The 27,309-nt window shown below is 48.8% G+C and overlaps 1 protein-coding gene across 1 annotated transcript; it reads left to right on the top strand.

Annotated features, from left to right (window-relative positions):
- Window positions 1-25,462, top strand: znf609a (zinc finger protein 609a). The gene is made up of 9 exons (XM_062389064.1): window positions 1-349; window positions 8,437-9,291; window positions 16,542-16,767; window positions 17,291-17,378; window positions 18,838-20,983; window positions 21,258-21,639; window positions 23,371-23,778; window positions 23,980-24,058; window positions 24,628-25,462. Exons 2-8 carry the CDS (start codon window positions 8,557-8,559, stop codon window positions 24,051-24,053), a joined length of 4,059 nt encoding a protein of 1,352 aa, XP_062245048.1. The 5' UTR covers window positions 1-349; window positions 8,437-8,556; the 3' UTR covers window positions 24,054-24,058; window positions 24,628-25,462.
- Window positions 25,463-27,309: the final 1,847 nt, after the last annotated feature.

Genomic DNA, 27,309 nt, shown 5'->3' with positions numbered 1-27,309 from the left:
CGCTGGATCCGGGGCTCCGGGGTTTGGTTGTGTGGTAGCTAGCAGCCTGGAGGCCCTGGTTGTTGTGTGTGTTTGTGTGTGTTTGTGTTTGTGTGTTTCCTCCTCTCGTGGAATACCTGGGATCAGTTTGATTTCCTCCAGCCCCGAGCCGCGGCTCCTTCATGTGACGGTGTTCCGCTGGAGGCCTCCTCTCTCCGGGATGTGACCGAGTGGCGGTGCGCTGAGCCGGGAGCACGTTGACTGGGGTCGCCTCCTCGCTCCTCCGGGTCCGGATCTTGTAGCTGTTTCTCCGGGAGTGTCGGGCCCCATGGAGTGTACATGAACCGGCTCGGATAGGATTCCTACCGGGGTAAGTGGACGTGGTGGGGTCGCTCCTCATGCGGGGACCTGGACCCTGTTATTCGGGTAAAACGCGGGATAGCCTGCTAGCTGCTCCGGAGTTAGCTCAGCAGGCTAGCTGCCGTCTTTGTCTGGAGAGACCGGGGAGCTAAAGGATATGCGCCAATCGTCGGACACGTCCCCGCCTGACCCGCTCCATGTGGGACCCCGCTCCTCCGCATCGAGTCCCGTCGCTCACATGTTCATCAACACTTCATTAACTGTTCTTATTAAATGTACTTATGATGTTTCTCTGTGACGCTCGCTCATGTCTCCTATCAGCGACAGTACAGCCAGGTGTCAGGTCGACCCAGTGGATCCCAGTGGGAGTCTGGGTTGTCCACTGGGACTGAACCAGTGGATCCCAGTGGGAGTCTGGGTTGTCCACTGGGACTGAACCAGTGGATCCATGTGGGAGTCTGGGTTGTCCACTGGGACTGGGGCTGTGGACCCCAGTGTGAGCAAGTTCCAGCTCAAACTGCAGGCAGCAGTGCAAGGGCTGTCCGATAATGGATGCACCTCGAGTGAGGTTGAAAGCGCTGCATCGGCGATTGTCCGCCAGTCGGCGGATAGGACGCTGGATCAACGGTCACAGAAAGCGTCTGTGGGCCGGGGCTCGGGTCTGTGCTGAGCCGCTTGACCCCGGCTGTGGACGCGGGGGTGGTTACGGTGGAGCCGTCCGTCGGTGATTTCACGGAGAACCTCTCAGCTCCCCCAGACAAGCAGCAACGCGTCCGATAATGGATCTCGCTAGCCCCGATGCGGGCCTCGGACCCGCCGCGCTCACGGAGCTCGGGCCCCGCACGTCCTCCGGGCTGTGCCTCCGGGTTCGGACGTTGTGTGTCCGTGTGGAGCGGTCACCGTCCACCTGAAGTGCGTGGAGGGCGATGTTAGTGGGATCCACGGCTAACGGCTAGCTGCTCCCCTCACCCCCGATTCATTCAGCTAACGCTAGCCAGGCTAGCTAGGCTAGCTCCGTGTCTGTGCTGTGTCGGTAGCACTCTTCACTGTCTGCACATGACGCGTGTGATGATCCAGCTGTCCTCCATCAGCACCTAGCAGCGGGTTGTGTCCCCAGATGGGAGGGACGGAGCTAACATGCTAACTACATGCTGGAGCTGGGACACTCCGTCAGTAAAACATAGTTAGTGTAGTATGTCGGTGAGGTGCTAGCTTAACTACTGTGACGACAGAACTCCTGTTGGTAAAGTGACTGAAGCCTGTGATGCCCTCTGACCTCAGGAGACCTCCTGTGGTCAGTGATCTGCTGAGTCCATGGTCTCTGTCAGTTGTTCTCACAGATCTTCACCAGGTGCAGCCTCCTCTGAACCTGCTGCTGGTTCACTGACACTGTGGCTGTTCTCCTGTGGATGAACTTCATCATTAACATTCCAGTATTGCACTGTTGAGATGGTTCACTGGAAAGTGAACGTTCCCTCATTGATACAGCTGAACTACCTGGAGACGATTCTACCAGCATGATGAATCCTCCGTCCGTCTCTTGTGATGTCCTCCCAGTGTCCAGAAGCCCCCCCCCCCCCCCCTGTTTTTATCCTACATGTCTCTGACGTCTTCCTCTGTGTTCACATGAAGATCACAGCTGTGCCTCTGATCTCTAACAGGAAACGAACATGAATCCCTGTGTGATAGAAGAGGTGTTGGAGTATCTGCTGTGTGGAGAGCTTTGAGTGGACATCAGGACTAGAGAAGCTCATAAAACCAAACACCTTGTAGCACTTCATGTATTCATACAACCAGGATTGTGGATCTGCAAACAGTCGAGTCAGTATCCTGCGTTGAGACGTTGATGTGATGAGGAGACAGAACAGCAGAACTAAGAGCTGGTCCAAGATGCACCTGAACCAGCTCTACCTATAAGCTTTGTCAAAGAGGAAGTTGAGTCTGAAACATGCAGCGGGTGTCCTCCTCCAGGACCGACAGTGGAGATGCAGGACGCTGGCTGCTGACCCGGTGTGACCCCCGCTGGAGGACTTCTGCCAGAGTCTGTAAATATTGTGCATCACTGCTTTGTGGCCTTGACAGTGACTGAACATGATGATGAGCTTGGGTTTTGGAAATGTCCTTGAATGGGTTAGAGCGTGTGTCTCCTCTTCTATACATCCAGTGTCGGGGGTAAGTGTGGGAATGCATGAGAAGACAGGAGCTGAGAGGAAATACAAAGAAACTGCAAACTACAGAAGAGGAGGAGGTTTCCTGTCAGTCGCTCATTTGTATTCTGAGGATATACTCAGACTGACAAGGACATACAAAAAATGAATATATAACATACATTCCTCCTGCTTGATATTGATTATGAATCTACTGACGTCAATTGATTTATATATATAATTTTTCAAGTTGTTTGTGACATGCATCAGACCTCCAGGTTCTGGATGTGAGACCTCAATCGTCTGAGTCAGGATCTGGACTTTCTCCTCCCAGAGCCCTTGTTAACAAATAGAATGTGAACACAGCAGGAGATTCACCGCGAGCCAATGGGCCGGATGGAGTGTGTCCTTCATGGAACAGACGTGGAACTTAATACAAATATCTGTAATAATCTGCTTATAGTGATCACGTTGGTCCCAGGCCAGATACATCGCCATAAGCAGTTGATTATGATAAAAGCATTGTGTAGCTTGTAGCTTGATAGCACACACACACTCACACACCGAGTCTGCCACTCGCTCTCTTTCTCTCTCTCGCTGATATGTAGACAAACAGACGCACATACACAAACATATGTTAGACACCGTGTGGAGATGGAGGAGAATTCATGACTGTGGAGCAGTAATGGACGGAGAGCTTGATGCTCCACATCCTTTGATTCAATGACATATCTGTGAAAATGTCAATCTATCTCAGAATGTTTAAAGAAAGATGAAAAACCTCCTCGATCTGCAGCTGAATTACTTTGTTTCCTGAGTCATGTCCACTTCTCTCTGAAGCGCGTATCAGTCCAGTCGTTCTTTTAAATTATTTTTACAGACAAACGGACACGGCTGAAAACATTGGAGGTGTCACAGATTAATCAATATGATGAGCAACAATTTAAAACTTCATATGAAAAAGGATTACAATGGAATCGAACCGCTCCCGTGTCGTGATGTTACTGAGGGCTCGGGAGAACACGATGAGGAAGTTCTTCAAATGTGGAACAAATGTTCAGTTGCACTTTAGGATGAACTCATCAGAACTTGGAGGTTAAAGGTCACTGTGACCTTTGTAAAGGTTCTTATGATGCTGCTGGACTTTGTGGGTTGCACCTGTCAGAGACTGGAGCTGCTCTGCCTCAAATCTACAACTGGAAGTTATTCTACAACATTATTATAGACAAAGTTCTGTTTTGTGTTAATTTTAGTCCGATTACACATAATCCAGATTTCACAGCACCTCCACTGACATCCTGCTCTACGGTTGCAGTATGTGCTCATCTCCTGTTCATGTTGGGCTGAGGGTTGGGGGGGGGGGCTTTAGTGCTTCTTCCTTATTAGGGCTGAATGTTGTTTCAGTTCACTACGACGTGATCGTGTTAAATCTGATAAACATACCAACGCTGTGCCGAGTGTTTCTCTTATTCTTCCTGGAAACTTTAAGTTCTTCCACGTTCAAACAGTGAGCAGAACTTTCCTTGAATATTAAACCATGGAGTCAAGTTATCACCAGCCTCTTCACCGGGTGAGTGTGAAGTACGACTGACAGAGTGACCTGGTGCTGTTTGATAAGCGTCATGGTGCGAGTAGTGTTTCAAACACACCTTCCATCTGAAAGACTTGAGTCTGAATGATGAAGAGGTGGAGGAACGTGTTAGAAAGTCTTCCTCTCAGAACGTCTTCTATGGGACACTAACACCAAGGTGGAAACAGCATCTGCATTTTAACTCAATGGTTACCAGTTGATCTACACAGATTCAACCAAATACAGTTTTACTGGGATTTAAGAATAATGCAATAATTAATAAGTTGCTATTCTTTTTTTGATTTTTACTCCAGCCCTGTTCCTCTTTACTTTCTGTGTTTTTTTGTAGTTTGCGTGTTGGGAAACATTTAAATAAGTGATCCTCACTGTGTCCTGCAGCTTTAAATCCATCAACCACAAACTGCTCAGTTCATGGGAAGATGCAGCGTCTTCTCTGTGCTCTTATTGTTGTAACCAGTCCTCGTCTTCAGTGTGGAACAGCAGAGTTGTGTCAGTCTGTGTCTGACCACACTCCCTGTGCCCTCGTCTGGATGACATCATCCCACACTTCACCTGGATGACCCTGGTAGAGGAACACAACCACTGAAGGTTCTGGAGATTCTCCTGCTGTGTTTCTTCATGTGGGAAAGTCTTGTTAAGGTCCAGACCAATGTTCTGGACCTTTTCTTTAAGTTAATATCCAGTGTCGAGAACTGACCCACGAACACACAAAAAAGCTCTTTTCACACAGCTGTAACACTTGATGGTGGGCGTGCCTGAGGCTAGCATGATGTCATATCGACAACAGCCAGTCACAGTTACCTCTCAGGACACACACCACAAAGCAACAAGTGTTGTCCATCAGGGTGGAGTTGTATTTCTTATTAAGGATTGAGATTATTTCTAACTCGGGGCTAAAACCCAGTTTTGAAGTGACAGCTTGTTGGAGATGGTGGAACCGAGTCAAGCTCACTCCTCTTGAAAATGTCTATTTGTATAATAAACCATCAAACATGAGGTAACAACCTGAGCGTCTGATTCACAGCAACACAGAGAACCAGAAAATCACCAACGTTTCCTGATAAATGTTCCACTCTCCCTGGAGTCATTTTTAAAGTTCTGTCGCCGCAGACATTTGAAGCCGCTCTTCATCCTCCTCTTTACTTTCCGTTGGAGCTCCTAGATGAAAAGCACTCCAGCTGTTTAGGATCTTCTACGGCTCTGCTCACTGGAAACCTGACAGCGGCTGGAAGAGATGTCCAGCAGGAGAAACACTGTGTATCCTGCTGGGTCACTCAGTCTGATTATTGCATTTGTAGAAGCTCACCTCCACTCGGAGGGGCCGCACAGTCTCAGGCTCGTTTCCATTTAGAGATCCTCCTCCGTGATGGACACCAACTCCTCCTCTTTCTAAACATCATTCTCCAGCTCCTTCAACGGGAGCTTGCTGCTCTTTGTTGGCTGTCTCTGTAATAAACGAAAAATATTTGGGTTCTGGAATGTTTGAATACATTAATGTTATTTTTTGCTTTTAAGGATGTTAAAGATGTTGGGGCATTTTTCTACTTAGTCCTTCTCTACTGAAAATGATTAATCAGAAAAATAACTGATCATGAAAATAATTCTCTAATAATTTTGACCAGACATCTGTTTGTTTGAAATTTACAATGCATAGAATAAATAAAATTACTAAATATAAGCGGTTTGCAGACATGAACTACAGAAAATGGGAAATACAGTAGTATCTGTAACAGCAGGTTGTCGTGTCCGACTCATTCATACATGAACATGTGGGAACATCCAGGTGAGGGGCGGAGCCTGTAGAGCAGCAGGGGGCGGGACATGACGTGTAAACTCTTCTGTGGAAAGATCAGTGTTGTTGTTTACAGCTCGTCCACACCGGCGTCGGCCCTCATTACCAGAAGATCTGGAACCACTATCACTGTCACTGACATGTCAGGAACACGTCAGGAACATGTCAGGACATCAGTGCAGGCCTGAAAACAGCTTGATAATTAAATCAGGATAGAAAAGGTTTCTCATTAGATCAGATCTTCAGTGTTTCACTGCAGATCCATGAGCTGGTGGATCTACCAGATAAGTTCTTTGGACAGTTTGTGAGGCGATCAGTGAAAACTGCTGAAGGTTTAATTATTAGATTCACATCCTTTCAAGCGTGTTCTCTCATCGGACCTGGTTGTGTCTCGGTGGAGCCTCCTGTGTGGTTTTCAGTGTTTGCTACACGTTGTGTGTTTGCTGTGTGTTTTGTTGGAGCCTCAGATGTTGTGTTATTAGGAGCAGGATTAGCAATGACCCCCTCCTCCTGCTGACCATCTGTCTTCTCAGCTACTTGGGTGCAGGTAGAGAAGACTTCAGCGTCTGGTCGGGTGCACTGAGCAGTAAGAGACGCTCCTGCCACACGGGGTCAAAGGTCAGCCTATAGGTCTACAAAAATATGAAACCATCTAAATCTTCAAAATCTAGCAAATGTGCCCTTGTCAAATTCATTTCAGCTCAAGGTAACGATATGTTCAGACGATCTTCTGGATCTTTACATTTCATTGAGCTGACGCTTTTATCCAGAGCGACTCACAAAGGGAGCATCAACACTGAGCGCGTGTGAAAGAGGCTCCACAGAGAACTGTAACAGAACGTGATTTATTCATCTTCAGATGATCGTTTGAGATTTCCAGCCCTGAACAGAGACTTGACCTTTGAACCCTCTGCTCTTGTTTGAGTCTGGACAGGAGCTGAGGGTTTGGAACGAGGACAGAGACACGTGTCTTCTCGTCCTGACGTGGTGTCATCGTTATGACGTTTCCATTCGATTCCATCTAATATATGAATGTAAATAGTCTTAATCTTGATAGACACTATCTAGGCCTGTCACCATATTGTTTATTATATTTTTAGTTGAATGATATATTGACACAGAAATAATAGCGATGTCATATTAAGAGTTTTTCGTGCCCGACAGTGGAAGTGATCAGAGTTCAATCTGTGTAGAGAATGTTTCCTCCTCTGTGATTGGATCATTGGCTGATTGTGGGTGTGACTGAGTGAACTCTGGGATCGTTGGGCAGGGACGTGATCCAACACTGGTCGCTACAGTAAACAGGCAATATCCAGGTTTTCATATCCATATAGTGCACGAGAAGTCGATGAGATGATAATCGGGACAGGCCTAGAGCGACCTGCACCCCCCCCTTCGTTACAGATGGGCCTGCTGAAGGTTTCTCGGCCTCAGATGAAAGCTCTTGGTTGGCGTTCATTCTCAATTAGAACTTTTCTTGTCGTCTCTTTGCTTGATGTGGAGTTAACCAGAGTTTTGAGTCAGTCAGGCTGTTAATGTCAATGGCCGTGCCTCGTCATAGGAGGTCAGGGGTCACAGCGTCCTTTCATATGATCAGTGTCGTGAAGGAGGCCTCTGAGCAGGGATGTGTCTGCTCCCTCATGCAGCTTGTCACAGAGTGCCGGCGGGAAATGGCTTCTCAGTGAATGGCTGTGATCTCTGGTCAATACGACCTTTATGTCCACGCAATAAAGCTCCTCCTTCCACTTCACCAGGAAGTGATGGACCTGCTCTCTGAGCCCTGAAAGCTTCCAGGATACTTTCAATTCACATATTTGGAGCTCAGTCTGAATATAGAGTGAAACATGAGAGCAGGGCTTCACACCATCACACCATGAATAACACCATGAAACTCAAATGTGGAAATATCGGGCTGTGTGGTTTAGTTTGTAGAAAAGGTGAATTTTGATTGGAGTCAGTGTGATGGTGCCACTAAGCGTGTTTTCCTTTTATGTGATGTAAATATGGAGTTAGTTGTAAATCTCATTTCTGTTGCTGCTGTCGACTCGACACGTTTCTCCAGCCTCTAAATCAGAGACTTGTGGAAACGCTTCTGGCCTTGTTGTGTTATATGTGAGATATGAACAATGACACAGACCATGTTCTCTCCCCGATTGGTTCTTATCAGTCACATGACTTTACTATCAGTGGTTATTGCAAAGTGTCAGTAGCAGCACTCATCACTTCCATACAGGGTTAGTAGCATACAGCTGTCACTTTCCTTCGAAGTTACAAATGGTATCAGAACATCTGTAAAGGACTTTCCAGACATGACTTGGGGAAAAGGTTTTGGAGAATTGGGTCCGGGCTTAATCTGCAGTTTGCCTTTCACAAATGCTGTTGATGTGTTTACAGCACAACAACACAATCGTCTTATCACAACAAACTCTCCTGACACCTTCGTCTGTGTCTTCTACATCGTGTAGCATCATCGATACAGATGTGATTATTCAACAGTATTGATGGTTATGATGGTTTCATTATGTGTGGTTGTCTTCTCTCTGACCTGTTCTCTGTGTTCTGTGCAGGAGACGATGTGGGGAGCAGGGAGGAGGCGCGGGGACCAGCCCTGAGGAGGCGTCCTGTGGCTGGGAGGAGCACGGCCCCCCTGTGGCCCTCCTGCGGCGCTCCGGGACGCTCCTACTAAGATGTCCCTCAGCAGCGGCCCTGCAGGCGGGAAAGGTGTGGACTCCAACGCCGTGGACACGTACGACAGTGGGGACGAGTGGGACATTGGTGTTGGCAATCTGATAATCGACCTGGACGCTGACCTGGAGAAGGATAAACTAGAGATGTCGAGCAGTAAGGAGGGAGGGGGCTTGGCTGCCCCCCCCAGCTCTGTGGCTGCTTTACCTGACAATATCAAGTTCGTTAGTCCTGTGGCCGCCACGCAGGGCAAAGACACCAAATCAAAATCCAAGCGCAGTAAAAACTCTAAGGACGGTATTAAGGCCCCAGTCTCGGACGGAGCCAAGAAGGAGATTCAGGGCCGGGCCCCCGGGGACCCCCCAGCACAGAACCCCAACTCTACCCCTCCCAAGGGAACTGACAAATCTAGTAAACTCTCCCGAACAACCCTCCCTGCGGTGAAAAAGGACAAGGATGGGATATCTGGGAAAACCAAGAAGGAGAAAATGGAGGTTGTAGCCACAGGAGTGGTTAACACTGAGAAGGAAACCCTGGCCCCCATCGTGCCATTGGGGGCCCCTCGCAGCGGCCCATTCGAGGGCCAACAGATCCCCGAGTTGGCTGCAGCCGAGCAGCTGGGGAACATGGGCCTGGACTCGTTAGGGATGGGTCAGCCCGACGCCATGCCAGCCGAGCAGGAGGAGCTGGACAGCGTTGAATGCCGAAGTCTGAAGAAAGTCGTAGGTGGTGAGAAGGTAAGAGGAGCAGAGCGTTTATCTTCTGTCTTAATAAAAGGTTTGTTGTTTGAAAAGCAGCTGGTTATAGAACGTACTGGCTGAGCTGCCTTTTCAACCAGGGCTTTAAATAAACTGATGTCGGTGTCAAAGACTTATCCCTCTGGGAACTGAGCCGTCTTCTGTCTGTGGATTCATCCTGATGGTGATTGCATGTGTCGACCCAACTTCTCCAAACCAGGGGTGTCACCAATGAGAACAATACAACCAACTGAAAGAGGGAAAGAAACCAGAATGCATACAGAGTCTTCAGTGTCACCAGCTTGTTTCCTTCTTTGCCTTGACACACTGGTCATCAGGGTTTTCATAGTTTCCTGCAGAATGTTGTCTTCATCAGCCGTCTCTGTGATCTCCCTCTGGTCCTCTGTTAGAGACGGGTCATGAAGACGTCTGAGGAGAAGGACCTGTTCAAACTTCAGCTCAGCCGTAATGTGACCAGTTTGACTGCCCCCCCCCCCCGTCTTTCTACCTCGTGCTCCCAGGCTTTATGTTTCCTGCAGATTTTGAATTGAAGATTGTGAATGGAGTCATCAGTTGTCTGCACTTGAATGTTTCGGTTGAAATCTCCTCTGCGCTTGTCTGAGTAAATACATAAGTGTAAACATTAAGAATAAGATTAAGATGCATTTATTAGTCCCAAACACAAACATGTTAATGAAGCCTGAAGGGATTGCCCCTGCTGGCTAGCTGCAGTAGATGTGGTGAACCCTGCCCCTCTGTGACCCTGTCTCTGGAGGACTCCGGCTGAATGACTTCACACAGCTTGGACTTCAGATTGAACCAGTGATGGGCAGCACAGGTTGCTAAGTGTCAGTATTTATAGTCACAGGAAGTCAGTAAGTCAAAAGTCTGCCAAGCGTTCTGATTGGACGCAGAATGAGTAAAGGTCCCTGAGTGAAGGAGGAGTCATCAAGCAGCGTACGGTGTTTCACAGGAAGAGAAAAGACAGATTTAGATGTCACAATACCTGGATGTTAGTTTTATAATAAGAGAGACATGAAGACTTAAGACAGAGACACAGGATCCAACCTGGACCATGACTCATTCATATCATGGAGACTTCAACCTCTGCAGTCGAAGCCACTTCTCCTGTTTTTGGTCACCTGGTGTAATAATGCCTGTACGACCTCAACCCCAGAAAGCATATGCTTACTGCAGTGACATCCAATGCATTTATAAATAGTTATATCACCATAAAGACAGAAGAATAAATCAAATGGAAATTGGGTCTCACAAAAATCTACAATAATGAACAAAGTTTTTGGCTTTTGAAAATTGTTCCCCGAAGTCTGGGTGATCAGGAGGGAAAGGGAACTTCTAACCAACTCACATTTTATTAAATCAAACAAAGCAGCTCCTCTGCAATGAGACGGCCACGTCACAACTAGTCTACCAGGATGGGTTCAATCTCATTATGTTATTCAATTGCACTGTGTGTTTGGATCAGAGCTTCCTCACACATGCCCAGTCAGAAACACAGCCTCTGAATGGTCGACAAGTCAGGAACACAGCCTCTGGTTGGTTAACAGTGGGAAACAAAAAACAATCATAACAACAACAGTAACTGTTCAACATGAAGAAATGGAGAAATGATCACAATATTGTATAGAGTTTTGGATTTGTCTCCAAAAGTAAATCATTCAAACCTTCTGGAAGGGATGCGATGGGCTCGGAGCCCTTATGACCCAATCCCTTCACAGCAAACTCAAGTCTCCCAATGGTTCCCAGGATATTTAGTCTTTTGTGTAGTGTGTCTTTTTAAGTTGCATACGACACCTTGCACTTGTGAGGGTCAACTGTCCGGGGAGAACTGTCCTCAGGCTGATGATCTCTCTGTGTTTGACCCGTCAGTAACTGTCAGTCACACTGAGGCGACTCGTTTGAATTCAACCAGTCACAAGCCACAGGCTGCACACCGCCGCCGTACAAATGAGTTTCGCTGTGCAGCTAAAAATACCATCGTCTGTGAATGAGCCATTCACAAAGAGATCTCATTGAACCTGGCTGCACCTTCAGTAGATGTTCAGGGTTCAGACCGGCTGCACCTTCAGGGTCTGAAAAACTGTGTTGACTTACATTCACGCAAACTATCAGTTCATCCTGACTGAGCTTTAACTCAACTGTTGGAGTGAAGGGTTTCTTCTGTGGACACCAAACCCAATATAGGAATATATGAACATATTGGCCATGTAGTTCTGAGCCTGTGCACGTGATTTAATTCAGTCCTGTTGTTTTTCATAGCTCCTCATATATTTATATTGCTGTTTCACTTTCCTTCAACTGAGGACCACAGCCTCAGGTGTGAAGGTATGAAGAAGTGGCTCCTGACCAGGGCTGCTCTCGACCACAACTCACAGCAGAGAGCGGCTTTCAGGGAAACCGACGCATGAGACCTGGAGTCAGGCTGCAGGGAAAGAGCTTTGGCTGAAAAAGTTAAATTAAAGTGAAGCATCCTGAGAAGCCAACGGGCCCCTGACACCTCCTCTCAGCAGCCGGGGTTCCTGGAAACGAGGAGCAGGTCACATGTCGGAGCGCTGCGACAGCTCCTCGTCACTCAGGACTCCTCAGCAGGAGGTGGGTCCTCGCTCGGGACAGGCAGAATTCACCTCTGCAGTTTGGGATTAAATTCAGGTCCTTTAAAATGTGTTAAACAATAAAGTCCTCACGTGGCACCTTCATTCTCAGAACCAGAGGATTCCTGGGCCCCCGTCCAGAGAGAGTGGGCGGTCTCCCTCTAACCCAGATGATGTTTAAACACCCGGTGGAGAAATAACTGTGGACCTGTTGGTTCATCTCTGACATTCTGAGTGTGTGTGAGAGCAGCGAGGGCCTCCTGCTCAGAAGAGAACCCAGTTCAACCAGGAGCACACTGAAGACTTGGGACTTGATCATGTATCGTCCACTGGGTTTCTTCAGAACAAGGAGACATCAAGAAGAACGATTGAATTGATTTGACCGGTGGAGCCTTGTGGAGAACATCCTCAGGTCTTTGTTGCACTGTCAGGGAGTATTTGGGATTTCTGTCACATGTCACTGAAGATCAGATCCTGTGTCTTCACTCTGTAGGTTCAGACATGAGCTGTTGGTCAAATCCAGAGAATTGAAGAGTTCCTCCAGAGTTTGTGTTTCGCAGCTGAACAACACAGCAGCAGGTTTCCAGCCGGGTGCAGCAGACGGAGACAGATGTGATCTTCTTGAACACACACATGGTTTCACCACGAACTCTCTTCACAGCGTCGTTGGTGTCTTCTTCTTTTATGACACCACTTTTCCAGCAGGAGATTTTTGTTTTCTTTTAGTTTCTTCATGTTTGTGTCCCGTGTTAGAAGCTCTTCACCCCCCCACTCACTCCCAGTGAATCAGGGGAGGATCCTGTGCTGTGGTCACACTGCTCTTGACTCTACAGACCTGGTACCATGAGGCCAGGCCTGGTACCATGAGGCCAGGCCTGGTACCATGAGACCAGGTGGAGCTCAGTGCTCATCTGAAAGCAGCTTGAGCAACCTACTGCAGAGTAGACCATCTACTTCCTGTGTTCCCCACATCACCAGGGTACGTGCACGGTCGGGTGTCTTCAGGTGTTGGTTTTGGTTTTGAAAGGAAAACACGTCTTTGGACGGAGCCTCTAACTGGGGTGCATTGTGGGACATGTAGTTGACGCCTCCTGAAGTTATGACAGTGTATCTTCCTTTATCCCCAGTTTGTTAGAGAAGAATAAACCAGGAGGACTCTTATCTGGAAGCTGAGTGTCAGCAGGTGGACTGATGCTTCCTGGGGAATCACATCCACTTGGTCGGCGTCTCAGTGTTTGTGAAGTTCTGACCAGTGTCTCTCATCTCTCCCAGCGAGCGACCTTGAAAGGAATGTGGCGTGTTGTAATGAATGCTTCTCTGACTGAATGGAGGGGAGGAGCCGGGCGGAGCTGTGGCTGTGTTGTTGGTGTGAACTCGGCAGCCAATAGTGTGTGTGTGGGGGGGGGAAGTGTGTCCGAGAGCTGGTTGGTGGGTTTTCTGCTCTTTGGGGGGGGTTCCCAGCATTCCAGGCAGCCATGTTTTCTTTATTCTGAAAGAGGCGAGTGATTGGCTGGATGGTTGGTTTCTTCTGTAACCAAGACAACCCTCTGCACCAGCAGGTAGATGAGGTCCAGAGACATGTTCCTCAGGTCTGTGTGAGGAACATGTCTCTGAGATCCAGAGACGTGTTCCTCAGGTCTGTGTGAGGAACATGTCTCTGAGGTCCAGAGACGTGTTCCTCAGGTCTGTCCGAGGAACAGGTGTCTGAACCTCAGAGACATGTTCCTCAGGTCTGTGTGAGGAACATGTCTCTGAGGTCCAGAGACATGTTCCTCAGGTCTGTGTGAGGAACAGGTGTCTGAACCTCAGAGACATGTTCCTCAGGTCTGTGTGAGGAACAGGTGTCTGAACCTCAGAGACATGTTCCTCAGGTCTGTCCGAGGAACAGGTGTCTGAACCTCAGAGACATGTTCCTCAGGTCTGTGTGAGGAACATGTCTCTGAGGTCCAGAGACATGTTCCTCAGGTCTGTGTGAGGAACAGGTGTCTGAACCTCAGAGACATGTTCCTCAGGTCTGTGTGAGGAACATGTCTCTGAGGTCCAGAGACGTGTTCCTCAGGTCTGTCCGAGGAACAGGTGTCTGAACCTCAGAGACATGTTCCTCAGGTCTGTGTGAGGAACAGGTGTCTGAACCTCAGAGACATGTTCCTCAGGTCTGTCCGAGGAACAGGTGTCTGAACCTCAGAGACATGTTCCTCAGGTCTGTGTGAGGAACATGTCTCTGAGGTCCAGAGACGTGTTCCTCAGGTCTGTCCGAGGAACAGGTGTCTGAACCTCAGAGACATGTTCCTCAGGTCTGTGTGAGGAACAGGTGTCTGAACCTCAGAGACATGTTCCTCAGGTCTGTGTGAGGAACAGGTGTCTGAACCTCAGAGACATGTTCCTCAGGTCTGTGTGAGGAACAGGTGTCTGAACCTCAGAGACATGTTCCTGAGGTCTGTGTGAGGAACACGTGACACCTGTAGTATTTTCTCTAAGTTCCTCTGAGTTCCTCATCATCTTCGACCGACTGACTGTTTGTCTGTTTGCGCTCTGCTTCGTTTCTTCATTGACGAATCAGGAGACGTTATAGAGCTCAAGAGAATCTTGCAGGTCAAACTGGACTGAACACTGATTATCTCTGAAAGGCAATTGGGCTACCGACAACCCATAATGCAACACTGTAGTTCAGAAAGAACTTGTTCTTACTTCAGCACAACCTGCAAGTGTCCTGTTTCATTTGAGTGTTTGATCAGCAGAGAAGTCGTCATGTTCCTCGAACACTGAGAGCAGCAGCAGCCTGGCAGCTGATTGGCTGGTTGACGTGATTGACAGCCTGTATGTTGCTGAAGCAAACGGGTTCAAACTCCCAGGACACGGCTGCATCAGGTGTCGGCTGTTGGCTGTTACCTGGTTACCCCTCCCCCTGGGATCTGTCTCTCTGCACCCCCCAACCTCTCTCTTTGTTCCATTGCAGATCAGGAGGAAGGGTTCAGATGATGACACGTCCGTTCAGGTAACAAAAGCTGCAGCTCACTTCCTCCTGGTGTGTTTGCTCAGTTAGGAGTTTAATGACCAGACAATCATAGATGAGCTTTTAATAGAGCTATAGAAGTTTCTGTGTGTCGAGGAGGAGGAGGAGGAGGAGGAGGAGGAGGAGGAGGAGTGACTACGGTTTCTGGTGTTCTGAGGTTTGAGAGAGAGAGTGTGATTTGTTTCTGTGGCTGTTGTTGGTCTGTTTTGTTAATCAGGTAGTGAAGTGCAACCTTTGATATTGGAAAAATGGAAAAATTCAGTTTTTCCATTGTAGTGAGCTGGTTTCTGACATGAAGTCTGGAAACCAATTTTCTGGAGTTCATGTTTTTCCTTTCACACGAAGAACGAAGCAGGAGATTGTTTGGGTTAGACCCGTAGGAACATGTGGGAACATCCAGGTGAGGGCCGGAGCCTGTAGAGCAGCAGAGCCGGAGCCTGTAGAGCAGCAGGAGGCCGGACATGACGTATAAACTCTGCTGTGGAAAGATCAGTGTTGTTGTTTACAGCTCGTCCACACCAGAGTCGGCCCTCATCACCAGAAGATCTGGAATCTCCTTGTGATTCCAAGTTGACGTCTTCGTCTTCTACGGGTCCGGCTCCTCTTCTTCATCTTGAGGTGTTTGTGTTCTTCCAGTTATACGTCCATTACGTGTTAGTCTGAAAGGAGCTTGATTCATTTATATCATGAACTCTGAAATCGGACGATAAGAAAAGCAGGTTACGAAATAGATCAGACTTTCAGTTTTCACTTCATAATCAATGAGGTAATGGATCAATCAAATCAAATGTGGGGATTTCACACATCAAACTCAATATTCTGTGGTTTGGGATAGTTGGTCTGAAACTGTTTCCTGGAGCTCTGTGAGAATTCTACGGTTACATCTACAATTCTACTTTATTCAATTATAAATCAATGAATTATGGGCTTATTTAACGATATTGTAGTAAGTTACTGAAGTTTTTTAAATTACATTTCATGGAGCCGACCCTTTTATCCAAAGTGACTCACAATAAGTGAATCAAACCATGAGGGAACAAACCAGAACTACAAGAATCAAGAAAGTAACATTTTCTTCAAGAAGGAAGCGTTTTCTTTCCCAGACCTTCTACCAGGGGGCTGGCAGGAAGACTTCCAGAAAATGTTCCCCAGTGTCTGAAAGCAGCCTCAGTCAAAGAAGACAGGTTTTATTTGAACTATGAAGGTTTAGTATTTGTTGAATCCTCAAAACGTGACGAAACAAGCAGCAGAAAGAGAGAGGTCCCTGTGAACGTGTGAATGTGAAGGATTCACTCCGACACCTGATCTGCTCCTGATGACTCGTCTTCATTTCTTTTATTTATCACTTTATGCTTTTGCTTGAGTGAACGATTCTTTGTTAATGTATCAGATCAAGTGATGCGAAGCTGCAAGTGTGTGTATGGCAGCTCCTGATGTGGAGCTCTGGCTCCTCCACCTGCTGCTGGAGCGTCACAGTGTGAGAACCTGTCGATCGCACCTGGCTCCACTGTGCTGGTGGGAAACCAGTGATGAGAACTGGGTCGTTCAAACCTCCGCCTGTGTGGTCGCCTCTGTACGTCACCTCTGTGCGTGTTAACCTAAACTTCCTCTGTCTCCTCCTCCAGATGGAGTCTCCAGTCTCCACCCCTGCGCCTCCTCCTCTCCACCTCCTCGCTCCCGTCCCCAGCAGCGACATCTCGTCTCCCTGTGAGCAGATCATGGTCCGCACGCGCTCCGTGGCGGTGAACACAGCGGACGCCGCGCTGGCCACAGAGCCCGAGTGCCTGGGCCCCTGTGAGCCGGGCACCAGTGTGAACCTGGAGGGGATCGTGTGGCAGGAGACGGAGGACGGTGAGACCAGCGCTCTTCAAACAGACCCAGGATCAATCATCTGACAGCATCTCACAGCTGAGGGCGCAGAACAGAGGCTCTGTTTGTTTCTTCTAGATTTATATTTACATAATGATAATCAAACTGTGGAGATCTCAGGTCCACTAATATTCTCTCCAAACCCACTGGAATTATCATGTTTGGTTTCAGATATTTTCTATGTGGATACAAAAAATTACTAAACAGCAGCAATAAACATGTCTTAAAGAAAATAGAAGACAGAGAGAAGGGAGACAACATCTGAGACATCAACATCCTGACGAAGGAGAATTCACACAAATTACAAAGACTGTCTTTTATGATACATTTTTTATGTTTTTTTGATTGTGTGTGTGTGTGTGTGTGTGTGTGTGTGTGTGTGTGTGTGTGTGTGTGTGTGTGTGTGTGTGTGTGTGTGTGTGTGTGTGTGTGTGTGTGTGTGTGTGTGTGTGTGTGTGTGTGTGTGTGTGTGTGTGTGTGTGTGTGTGTGTGTGTGTGTGTGTAGGCATGCTGGTTGTGAACGTCACCTGGAGGAACAAGACGTATGTGGGGACTCTGCTGGACTGCACCAGACATGACTGGGCCCCACCGAGGTACACACAGGCTGCACAACTCTAACAACAACTTTGATCATCACTTAATCAGTTGAGAAGGTTGTGAAGCCGATTAGATGAATGCTTCTTGAGAGACTTAATAATAATAATAATAATAATACATTTTATTTCACAGCGCCTTTCATGTCACTCAAGGACGCTTTACAATTTAAAACAGGAGCAAACAAATAACAAAACAATTAAAATTAAAAGTGCAAGTAAAAACAGCATGGCAACTACAGTGTGAATGCAATCCTGAAAAAGTTGGTTTTGAGAGAGGATTTGAACTGAGGGACGTAGTCAATGTTTCGGATGTCAGGTGGGAGTGAGTTCCAGAGTTTGGGAGCAGAGCGGCTGAAAGCTCTGCTCTCCATGGTGGTAAGCCGGGCAGAGGGGACAGTTAGATGGATGGAAGAGGAGGATCTGAGGGAGCGGGTGGAGGTGGCAGTGTGAAGGAGGTCAGACAGGTAAGGAGGGGCAAGGTTGTGGATGGCTTTAAAAGTATGAAGAAGAATTTTAAAGTTGATACGGAAGTGAATTGGAAGCCAGTGGAGTTGCTGTAGGATGGGGGTGATGTGGTGGAAAGAGGGGGTGAGGGAGATGATACGGGCAGCTGAGTTCTGGACCAGTTGGAGCTTATGGAGGGATTTCTGGGGGAGACCAAAGAGGAGAGAATTACAGTAGTCGATACGGGAGGTGACAAGGCTATGTACAAGAATAGAGGTGGTATGGGGGGTGAGGGAGGGACGGAGGCGATTGATGTTACGGAGATGGAAGTAGGCGGTGCGGGTGGTGATGTTGATATGAGATTTGAAGGAGAGTGAGCCGTCGACGATGACACCCAGACTCTTTACCTGGGGGGAGGGGGAAACTATGGAGCTGTCAATTGAGAGGGAAAAACTGTCAACTTTGAGTAGAGTGGATTTAGTACCGGTTAGTATTTCGGTTTAGAGAGATTTCACTTTTTATTTATACATTTTTCTATCGAGCTAATCCAGCCCCCCCCCTCCCCTCCTGTGAAGTGAAGTAAAAAAACCTTTTACTTATAACTTTTATCTTTCATATATTTTTATTCAGAAATGTTTATGTCAAAATAAATGCTACTTTGTATAAATATTGGAAAAAAGTGAGTAAATAAGAAGTATACAGTGAGTAAATATATACTGTTTTTTTATTGCTTTTCCTATGTATGTTGTATTTATTGCGTTTTATGTTTCTATGTTCATTGTATGCACCAATAACCAGAGCAAATTCCTTGTAGGTGTAAACCTACTTGGCAATAAAATACTTCTGATTCTGATCTGATTCTGATTCTGATCTGATTCTGATCTGATTCTGATTCTGATTCTGATCTGATTCTGATCTGATTCTGATTCTGATTCTGATCTGATTCTGATTCTGATCTGATTCTGATCTGATTCTCCTCGGGTCGTTGCTAACCCATGCTGTGGTGCTTCAGGTTCTGTGAGTCGCCCAGCAGTGACGTGGAGATGCGGAGCGGTCGTGGTCGGGGGAAGCGGATGCGTCCCAGCAGCAACACGCTGCTGAATGACAACAGCAACTCCTCCGACAACAGAGGCAGCGGCAGCAGTAAGACTCGTGGAGCTGCTGCGAGCAGCAAAGGGCGACGGGGCAGCCAGACCAGCGGCGCCACCGAGGACGCCAAGGCCAGCCCGTCCTCCGCCAAGAGGAAGACCAAACCTGCCTCTGACATGGAGCCCACCTCCAGCTCCGAGGACACGAAGGCTTCCAAACGCATCAGAACAGACTCCACCGGTGCTGCGCCCCCCCTCCCTGGAGGTACAACGGATCCCCTGCCCCCCCCACAGCTGGACCGCACCTGCCCCTCCCCTATGCTCATTGACTGCCCCCACCCCAACTGTAACAAGAAGTACAAGCACATAAACGGGTTGAGGTACCACCAGGCTCGAGCCCACAATGACCCCGACGTCCGTCTGGACCAGGACGTGGACAGTGAGTACGGGGACGACCCGGCCCTCCATCCTGACCTCGCCTCCTGCAACGGGGCCGCCACTTCCCCCGCCCGCTCCACCACACCTAAAGGACGAGGCTTTGACGCCTCCTCCCCGTCGCCAGGGAAGCTAACGTCAAAGGGAAAGAAGAAAGCCGGGGAGGCGGAGCCCGAGGTGACCGACGGTGGAGAGGAGGCGGCTTGTTTGACCGACGAGGCCAGCAACGACGGGATGGACGACCGAAAGGCCAAGAAGACGCAGAGACCGCCTGATAGAGGGACTCAGAAAGGCTCAAAGCCCGGCCGCCCTGGGGCCCCCGCTGCCCCTGGGGCCCCTTGTCCCTATGCCCAGCAGGAGTCCTCCCCCTCTCTGGGCTCTGTGGTACAGTCCGTTCCCAAGAGCCCACAACTGAAGAACATCCAACCCAAACCTCCACCGGTTGACCCCGCCTCCAGCCCCGCCCCCACCAAGGACAAGAAGAAGAAGGACAAGAAGAAGCGGGAGGGGGGGAAGGAGGGGGACAGTCCAAAAGCGATGTGTAAGGGGGGGAGGCCTGAGGAGGGGAAGAGCCCATACTCTGATGACTGTTTGCTCAACGGCTCCACAGAAGCTCAGCAGAGCCGGTTGGCCAGCATCAAGGCCGCAGCCGACAAGGTGTACAGCTTCTCGGACAACGCGCCCAGCCCGTCCATCGGGGTGAGCAGCCGGATGGAGGCCGGCCTCGCGCCCCCCCACCTCAACCAGAACGGAGCCGACAACACATCCGTCAAAACCAGCAGCCCCGCCTACTCCGACATCTCTGATGCAGGGGACGACGGGGAGGGGAGGGCGGAGGGGGTGAAGGTCAAGTCAGAGCCTGAACAGGGGCCTCGCGAAGGGGCCAAGAAGGCGCTGTTCCCCCCCCAGCCGCCCAGTAAGGAATCACCCTACTACCCTAACTACGACTCCTACTACTCACCCACTTACCCCAACCCCAGCCCAGGGGCAGCACCGGCAGCAACACCTCACGTGGAGGGAGCTCAGGTGAAGGTGAAGAAGGAGAAGGAGGAGGAGCCAGAGGTGGAGGAGGAGATCGAACTGAAGGTGGAGCCTCAGGAGGAGAGGAAGGTGGAGCCAGGGCCCCAGCAGCCCTCAGTCATCCAGCAGCGCCCCAACATGTACACCCAGCCTCTGTACTACAACCAGTACTACGTCCCCCCCTACTCTTACTCAGCCGACCAGGCCTACCACGCCCACCTGCTGGCCTCTAACCCCGCCTACCGCCAGCAGTACGAGGAGAGGCATCGGCAGGTCGACAAGAAGGCTGAGGGCAAAGAGCGGGAGGCTGCTGGGAAAGACGAGTGGAAGCAGAAGGCCTCTGTGCCCCCCACGCTGTCCAGGGCCCCCAGCCTCACTGACCTGGGCGCCAAGGGGGGGCCGAACCCGGCCAAGTCTAAAGAGCCCCTCCCAACTTCAGAACAGGCCAAGTCCGTCATCATGGCGAAGGGAGAGGACGCCAAAGCCCCCTCCGCCCAGCCTGAGGGTCTGAAGATGAAGCTAAGTGAAGCAGGGCATCATGGGAAGGAGGAAGCTAAGCCGGGGGTGGAGTCAGGCAGGCCGACAGGCGTAGAGCCCGCCATGTGGTACAGACAGGTAAGAGGACAAACTCCATCTGTAGAGCAGCTTCCTGAGAGATGAGTGAGCAGCTCTAAAACACCGTGTGGGACATTACCATGAGATACACAAACCCTCAGATCACAGTTCACACACACAAGTGGTTGTTTCAAACACACACAATCACAAAAGTGTATCACACAAGTGCTACACACTAACTTCCTTCATCGCACACAGTGGTTTTGTAGCACGATGTATATGACTGTTCAGTTGTTGTAGATCTCCATGTGACTGAACTAACTGTTGTCCTCAGGAGCCAGACTCCCGCCTGTGGCCCTACGTCTACCCCAACAAGTACTCCGAGGCCCCCAAGCCACAGGAGGAGGACCGGTGGAAGGACGAGAGGGAGAGGGAGCGAGACAGGAAGGTGAAGGAGGAGAGGCCTCGGCCGAAGGAGGGCCTTCAAAAGGAGGAGGTGAAGGAGGGGGCGGAGGGCAGGACGCAGCTGCCTCCAGAGGAGCACAGAGGGGGAGGGAAGGAACAGCACCCCCCACACATGCAGTTCTCCTCCCCCCTGGCCCAGCACCAGGGCTACATGCCCTACATGCACGGACCCTACGCCTACAGCCAGGGCTACGAGCCCAGCCACCCCGGCTACAGAGGCATGCCCTCCGTCATGATGCAGAACTACCCCGGTGAGAACACAGGGAACAACAAGAGAACACAGGGAACACACAGGGAACACACAGGGAACAACAAGAGAATACACAGGGAACAACGAGAGAACACAGGGAACACACAGGGAACAACGAGAGATCATACAGGGAACAACGAGAGAACACAGGGAACAACAAGAGAATACACAGGGAACAACGAGAGAACACACAGGGAACAACGAGAGAACACACAGGGAACAGCGAGAGAATACACAGGGAACAACGAGAGAACACACAGGGAACAACGAGAGATCATACAGGGAACAACAAGAGAACACAGGGAACAACAAGAGAACACACAGGGAACAGTGAGAGAACACACAGGGAACACACAGGGAACAACGAGAGAATACACAGGGAACACACAGGGAACAACGAGAGATCATACAGGGAACAACAAGAGAACACACAGGGAACAGTGAGAGAACCCACAGGGAACACACAGGGAACAACGAGAGATCATACAGGGAACAACGAGAGAACACACAGGGAACAACGAGAGATCATACAGGGAACAACAAGAGAACACAGGGAACAACAAGAGAACACACAGGGAACAGTGAGAGAACACACAGGGAACACACAGGGAACAACGAGAGAATACACAGGGAACACACAGGGAACAACGAGAGATCATACAGGGAACAACAAGAGAACACACAGGGAACAACGAGAGATCATACAGGGAACAACAAGAGAACACAGGGAACAACAAGAGAACACACAGGGAACAACGAGAGAATACACAGGGAACACACAGGGAACAGCGAGAGAACACACAGGGAACAACAAGAGAACACACAGGGAACACACAGGGAACAGCGAGAGAACACACAGGGAACAGCGAGAGAACACACAGGGAACAACGAGAGATCATACAGGGAACAACAAGAGAACACACAGGGAACAACGAGAGATCATACAGGGAACAACAAGAGAACACAGGGAACAACAAGAGAACACACAGGGAACAGTGAGAGAACACACAGGGAACACACAGGGAACAACGAGAGAATACACAGGGAACACACAGGGAACAACGAGAGATCATACAGGGAACAACAAGAGAACACACAGGGAACAACGAGAGATCATACAGGGAACAACGAGAGAATACACAGGGAACACACAGGGAACAACAAGAGAACACACAGGGAACAGTGAGAGAACACACAGGGAACACACAGGGAACAACGAGAGAACACACAGGGAACACACAGGGAACAACGAGAGAATACACAGGGAACACACAGGGAACAACGAGAGATCATACAGGGAACAACAAGAGAACACACAGGGAACAACGAGAGATCATACAGGGAACAACAAGAGAACACAGGGAACAACAAGAGAACACACAGGGAACAACGAGAGAACACACAGGGAACAACAAGAGAACACACAGGGAACAGCGAGAGAACACAGGGAACAACTAGAGAATAGAGAACTTGTGGAACAGGGAGAATTTAGAAAACTCTTTGAACGGTCATGTATTTGTTTATTAAGCGTACAGCAGGTCCACCTGACTTCTTCTCCATCACCAGTAGATCAGTTCATGTTTCAGTTCTTCTCATGTTTGAGCTCATGAACAATGACTCACTTCCAAATCTGGTGTTTCATAGTTAATACTTTTATTCAGGAGCTTCTGTTACTGAGGTCCTGCTGACTATGTGTGAATGAACCTTAACTCTTGGACACCTTCCTCCTCAGGCTCCTACCTGCCGGCCGGCTACGCCTTCTCGTACGGGGGGAAGGTGGGGGCGGGGGAAGAGGGTGAGAAACCCTCCAGGTCCAGTCCCACGGTGAAGCCGTCCGGTGAGGCCAAAGCTCTGGACCTGTTGCAGCAGCACGCCAGCCATTACAAGAGCAAATCGCCGTCCATCCAGGACAACAAGACGCCACACGAGCGAGAGCGAGACAGAGAGCGAGACAGAGAGCGAGACAGAGAGCGAGACAGAGACAGAGAGCGAGACAGAGACAGAGAGCGAGACAGAGACAGAGAGCGAGACAGAGAAGGCGACCGACCGCGATCTTCACCGTCCCAGCGCATCCTGCCCTCGCACCATCACCTGGGATACCCTCTGCTGTCGGGACAGTACGACCTGTCCTACGCCTCAGGTGAGACTTTAAACATTAAACTCAAATATAGATATTTTCTTTTGGACTCTTTAAATTAAACGTCCTGACTCCACAAACCCTGGGTCGTCCGTTACCCACAATGCAGCGGGATCTCTACGTCTCTCAAACTCAAACTTCAGAGCGTTATTCTCTTGTGATCATGTGACGACCACCATGTGGATCTGTGCCTCTCTCTCCCAGGTCTCTCCTCCTCTGCCATCGTCGCCAGTCAGCAGGCGTCCGCCCCGTCCATGTACCCCCCCGCACGGAGGTGAGAACGGTAAGAGACTCCATGTTCCTACACTTTCTCTGTAGAACCCTCAGCCCGTCTGGATTCCTGTCGTGTTGCAGTCTCTACTGCCCTCTAGTGGTCTGACCTGCAGTGAACAGTTTACATCAGTGGGGGTTGAGTGGCTGAGAATGGAGAGAATAAGAGATTAAGTTGAGCAATAAAAATGTTTATAAAAAAAACAAAGATCAACACCCAGAGTCTGAATATTCAGACATCAACTAATTGAAGCTTCTGTCATAATGCTTTTACCTCTTTATGTATTTAAGTGGAGATTATTTTGATTATTCTACTATCAGGGGATTGACGGACTTTTATTTTAGTAATTAGATGTGATGATGATATTTATTTTTACTTCTGTATTTAGTTGCTTTCAATTAAATATAATTCAATGAATTCCTTTCATATAGGATGGTCCAGTGTTTCCTCTGCTGAAGGAGCTAAGTTAGGAAGCAGTGAAGCTCCTTTGCTCATCGTTTAGATCGGGGGTGCTCACACTCTATAGGCTTGTGAGTCTGTGTGTGTCCTTTTCACCAATGATGTCCTCTCACCTTCAACAGGCACACCTGATTGGCTGACCTCCACCCTGCCCGGAGTCATGTGACTGGATCACATGAGGAAACACATCAGTTCAATGGTGTTAGCGTTGGTTTGATTTCTCTGGCTGGACGTCCAGCCGTGGCTCTGCCCCTCACTGGACCTGGACCAGAGGTTCCATGGTTCTACTGGTCCTGCTGGTTTCAGACGGTGTGATTGGTGCTCGGGCAGCAGAGGATTGGACTCAGACTGAGGACAGAGTGGACGCAGTGGGGGGGAGACACATGGTGCGGCAGGTCGTGTGGGACGTACAGAGGAGCAGTTGATCTGGTTAAGGAGGCGGGGTCTCACAGTTCTGGGCGGAGTTCAGAGTCTCGATGGCGTCCTGCGGGAGCTGAGCCTTCGAGTCGACTCGCAGGTTTTTATATCCTCCTCATATTTCTGACCCTCGGTCTTTATCTGCGTGACCTCTGACCTCTCAGCTCATGGACCCCACAGGGCGTGGCCACACCCACATGATGTGGCCACACCTTCATCTGGAAGTGTCTCCACCTCCCCCGAAAATTAAAAAACAAAACACAAAAGCACTGTGGATGGAGGAGGACGGACCAATCAGAGAGCAGCATTTGGACTGAAGCTGCAGCCTCAGACTCACGGGGAGTTGCCCCCCCCCCTCCTCAGTGTGTAGCTGTACTGTACTCTGTGTGTGTGTGTGTGCGTGTGTGTGTGTGTAAATACTGTACAGAGGAATTATTTTAAAGAGCCTGTTGATGCTGTTTCCTACTCTTCTTTTTGTCTGTATCCTCTGTTTTTCTACTGTTGTTGATCTGATATTAAACCTGTAGCTGGTGGAACCGCCCTCGACCTCACGTCCTCATTCATTGGCACATATTTAATGAACACAGAGCGGGGGGGGGTTCTGGGAGAAGGTTGTTGTGAGAAAACAAACAAGATGTTTTCAGGTTCCTTAAAAAAAAAAACAATGATCTGAGTTTTAACTTGAGTGAATTTGTGTGTTTAACGATTTAACTTTCACAAACGATCAAACATCTGGGACCTGTTGACTGGAGGTAAGAAGTGGGATGTCACCTGAAGACACATCTCATCCGGGGGGGTTGGAAAAAGAAAATGACCAAGTGCTCAACGATTGAACGTTTTGATGCTTGAAGAATCCAACTCAACCTTCGGAAGAAGACAAATAGTAAACAGAGAATCAAGAGTCAGAGACTGAGGCCACAACTTGATCACATCTTCTCTTAAAAACCACTGACATCACAGACACGGGGCAGAGTATAAGGGTCATACTTCAACTTTATTTTCACAATATTTCAACTTAATTCCCATAAGTTTTTATTCTTGTCATATTTTATTTGTTACATTATGAGGGCTCTATAAATCTCAGATTTTATTTCCTCCCTTAGAGTGTGTAGGACTTTGTAGTGATATCTAGTGGTGAAGTTGCTTGTTGCAGCTGAATAGCCCCCCCCCCTCCCCCCTCTCCAATCATGAACGAGAACCTGTGGCAGCTTCAGTTTCCATAGAAACTCAGAAGGTTAAGCTTGTTCAGGTTGTACTACTGTAAAGAAGAGAGAACCTGCTCCTGATGTGAATATAAAGTATTAAGATATAAAGTAAACAAAACAATTCTTACAATTTAGATTAGAGCACGAGTAAACATCAGTAGGATTATTTTATATTATATTCAGGGGCCGCTGTGGGATAAGCTTCATAACAAGAATAATAACTTTGAGATCAGATTCGTTGTGAGGTTCTCCTGCTGCATCTCCTCAGAGCCTGCAGTGTGGATGATCCACCACAGAGCGGCGCTGCAGTGCTGCTGAACCAGAGGATCAGTTCTCACTGATTAAGATCCAGATTAAGATCCATTTATTCGTCCCAAACACATGCACAGACATGCAAAGGCACACTCATGCAGGTAGGGAAATGTAACCTCTGCTTTTAACCCATCTGGTGCAGGACACACAGAGCAGTGAGTGACCATGTACGGCGCTCGGGGAGCAGATGTTGGGGGAGTAAGGTGCCTTGCTCAGGGGCACTAGACAGGGTAGGGAGACTCTTGGATTTTTGGACAGATCAATCCAGGTTCGTCTTTTGCTTTTTCTCCGTGGAGTCGAACCAGAGACGAACCAGAGACCTTCTCTGCCCATAGTTTCTGCCACTAGACCACCACCTCTCCCCACTGAGCTTCAATCTCTTCATGTTAAAAGGACAGTTCCCTCAAATGGACATTCCCTCATGTCTCCTCAGCACCATGAGGGAGGGAGGGGGGGGGGCGGAGTGTTTGACTTCATAGAACAACAGAAAAGAATCGCATCATCCATCCTGCTCCTGTGATGTCATCAAGTGTCCACAAGCCCCACGTTCATATTCACTCGAGGTCATTTACACCAAGTTCTTATTAAATGTCTCTGATATCCTCCTAGTTACTGCTTCAGTATCTGACAAACCATCACTAACCACCACTAACCACCACTAACCATCACTAACCACAACTAACGTCACTAAAAAGAAGTAACCGTCACTAAAAAGAAATAACCATCACTAACCATCAAAAACCAGAACTAACCATCACTAGCCATAAACTGTCAAATAAAAATCTGTTTTACTGAAGTGAAAACGTTTTGTCATTTCTTGAAACTACTAAAAACATTCATATTTTTATTTTTCTTACATGTGAGACTTTT

Source organism: Platichthys flesus, chromosome 6 (assembly GCF_949316205.1).
Source record: "Platichthys flesus chromosome 6, fPlaFle2.1, whole genome shotgun sequence".
NCBI lineage: Eukaryota > Metazoa > Chordata > Actinopteri > Pleuronectiformes > Pleuronectidae > Platichthys > Platichthys flesus.
The sequence above is the reverse complement of the archived record's forward strand: the minus strand, read 5'-3'. Positions and strand labels throughout refer to the sequence as shown.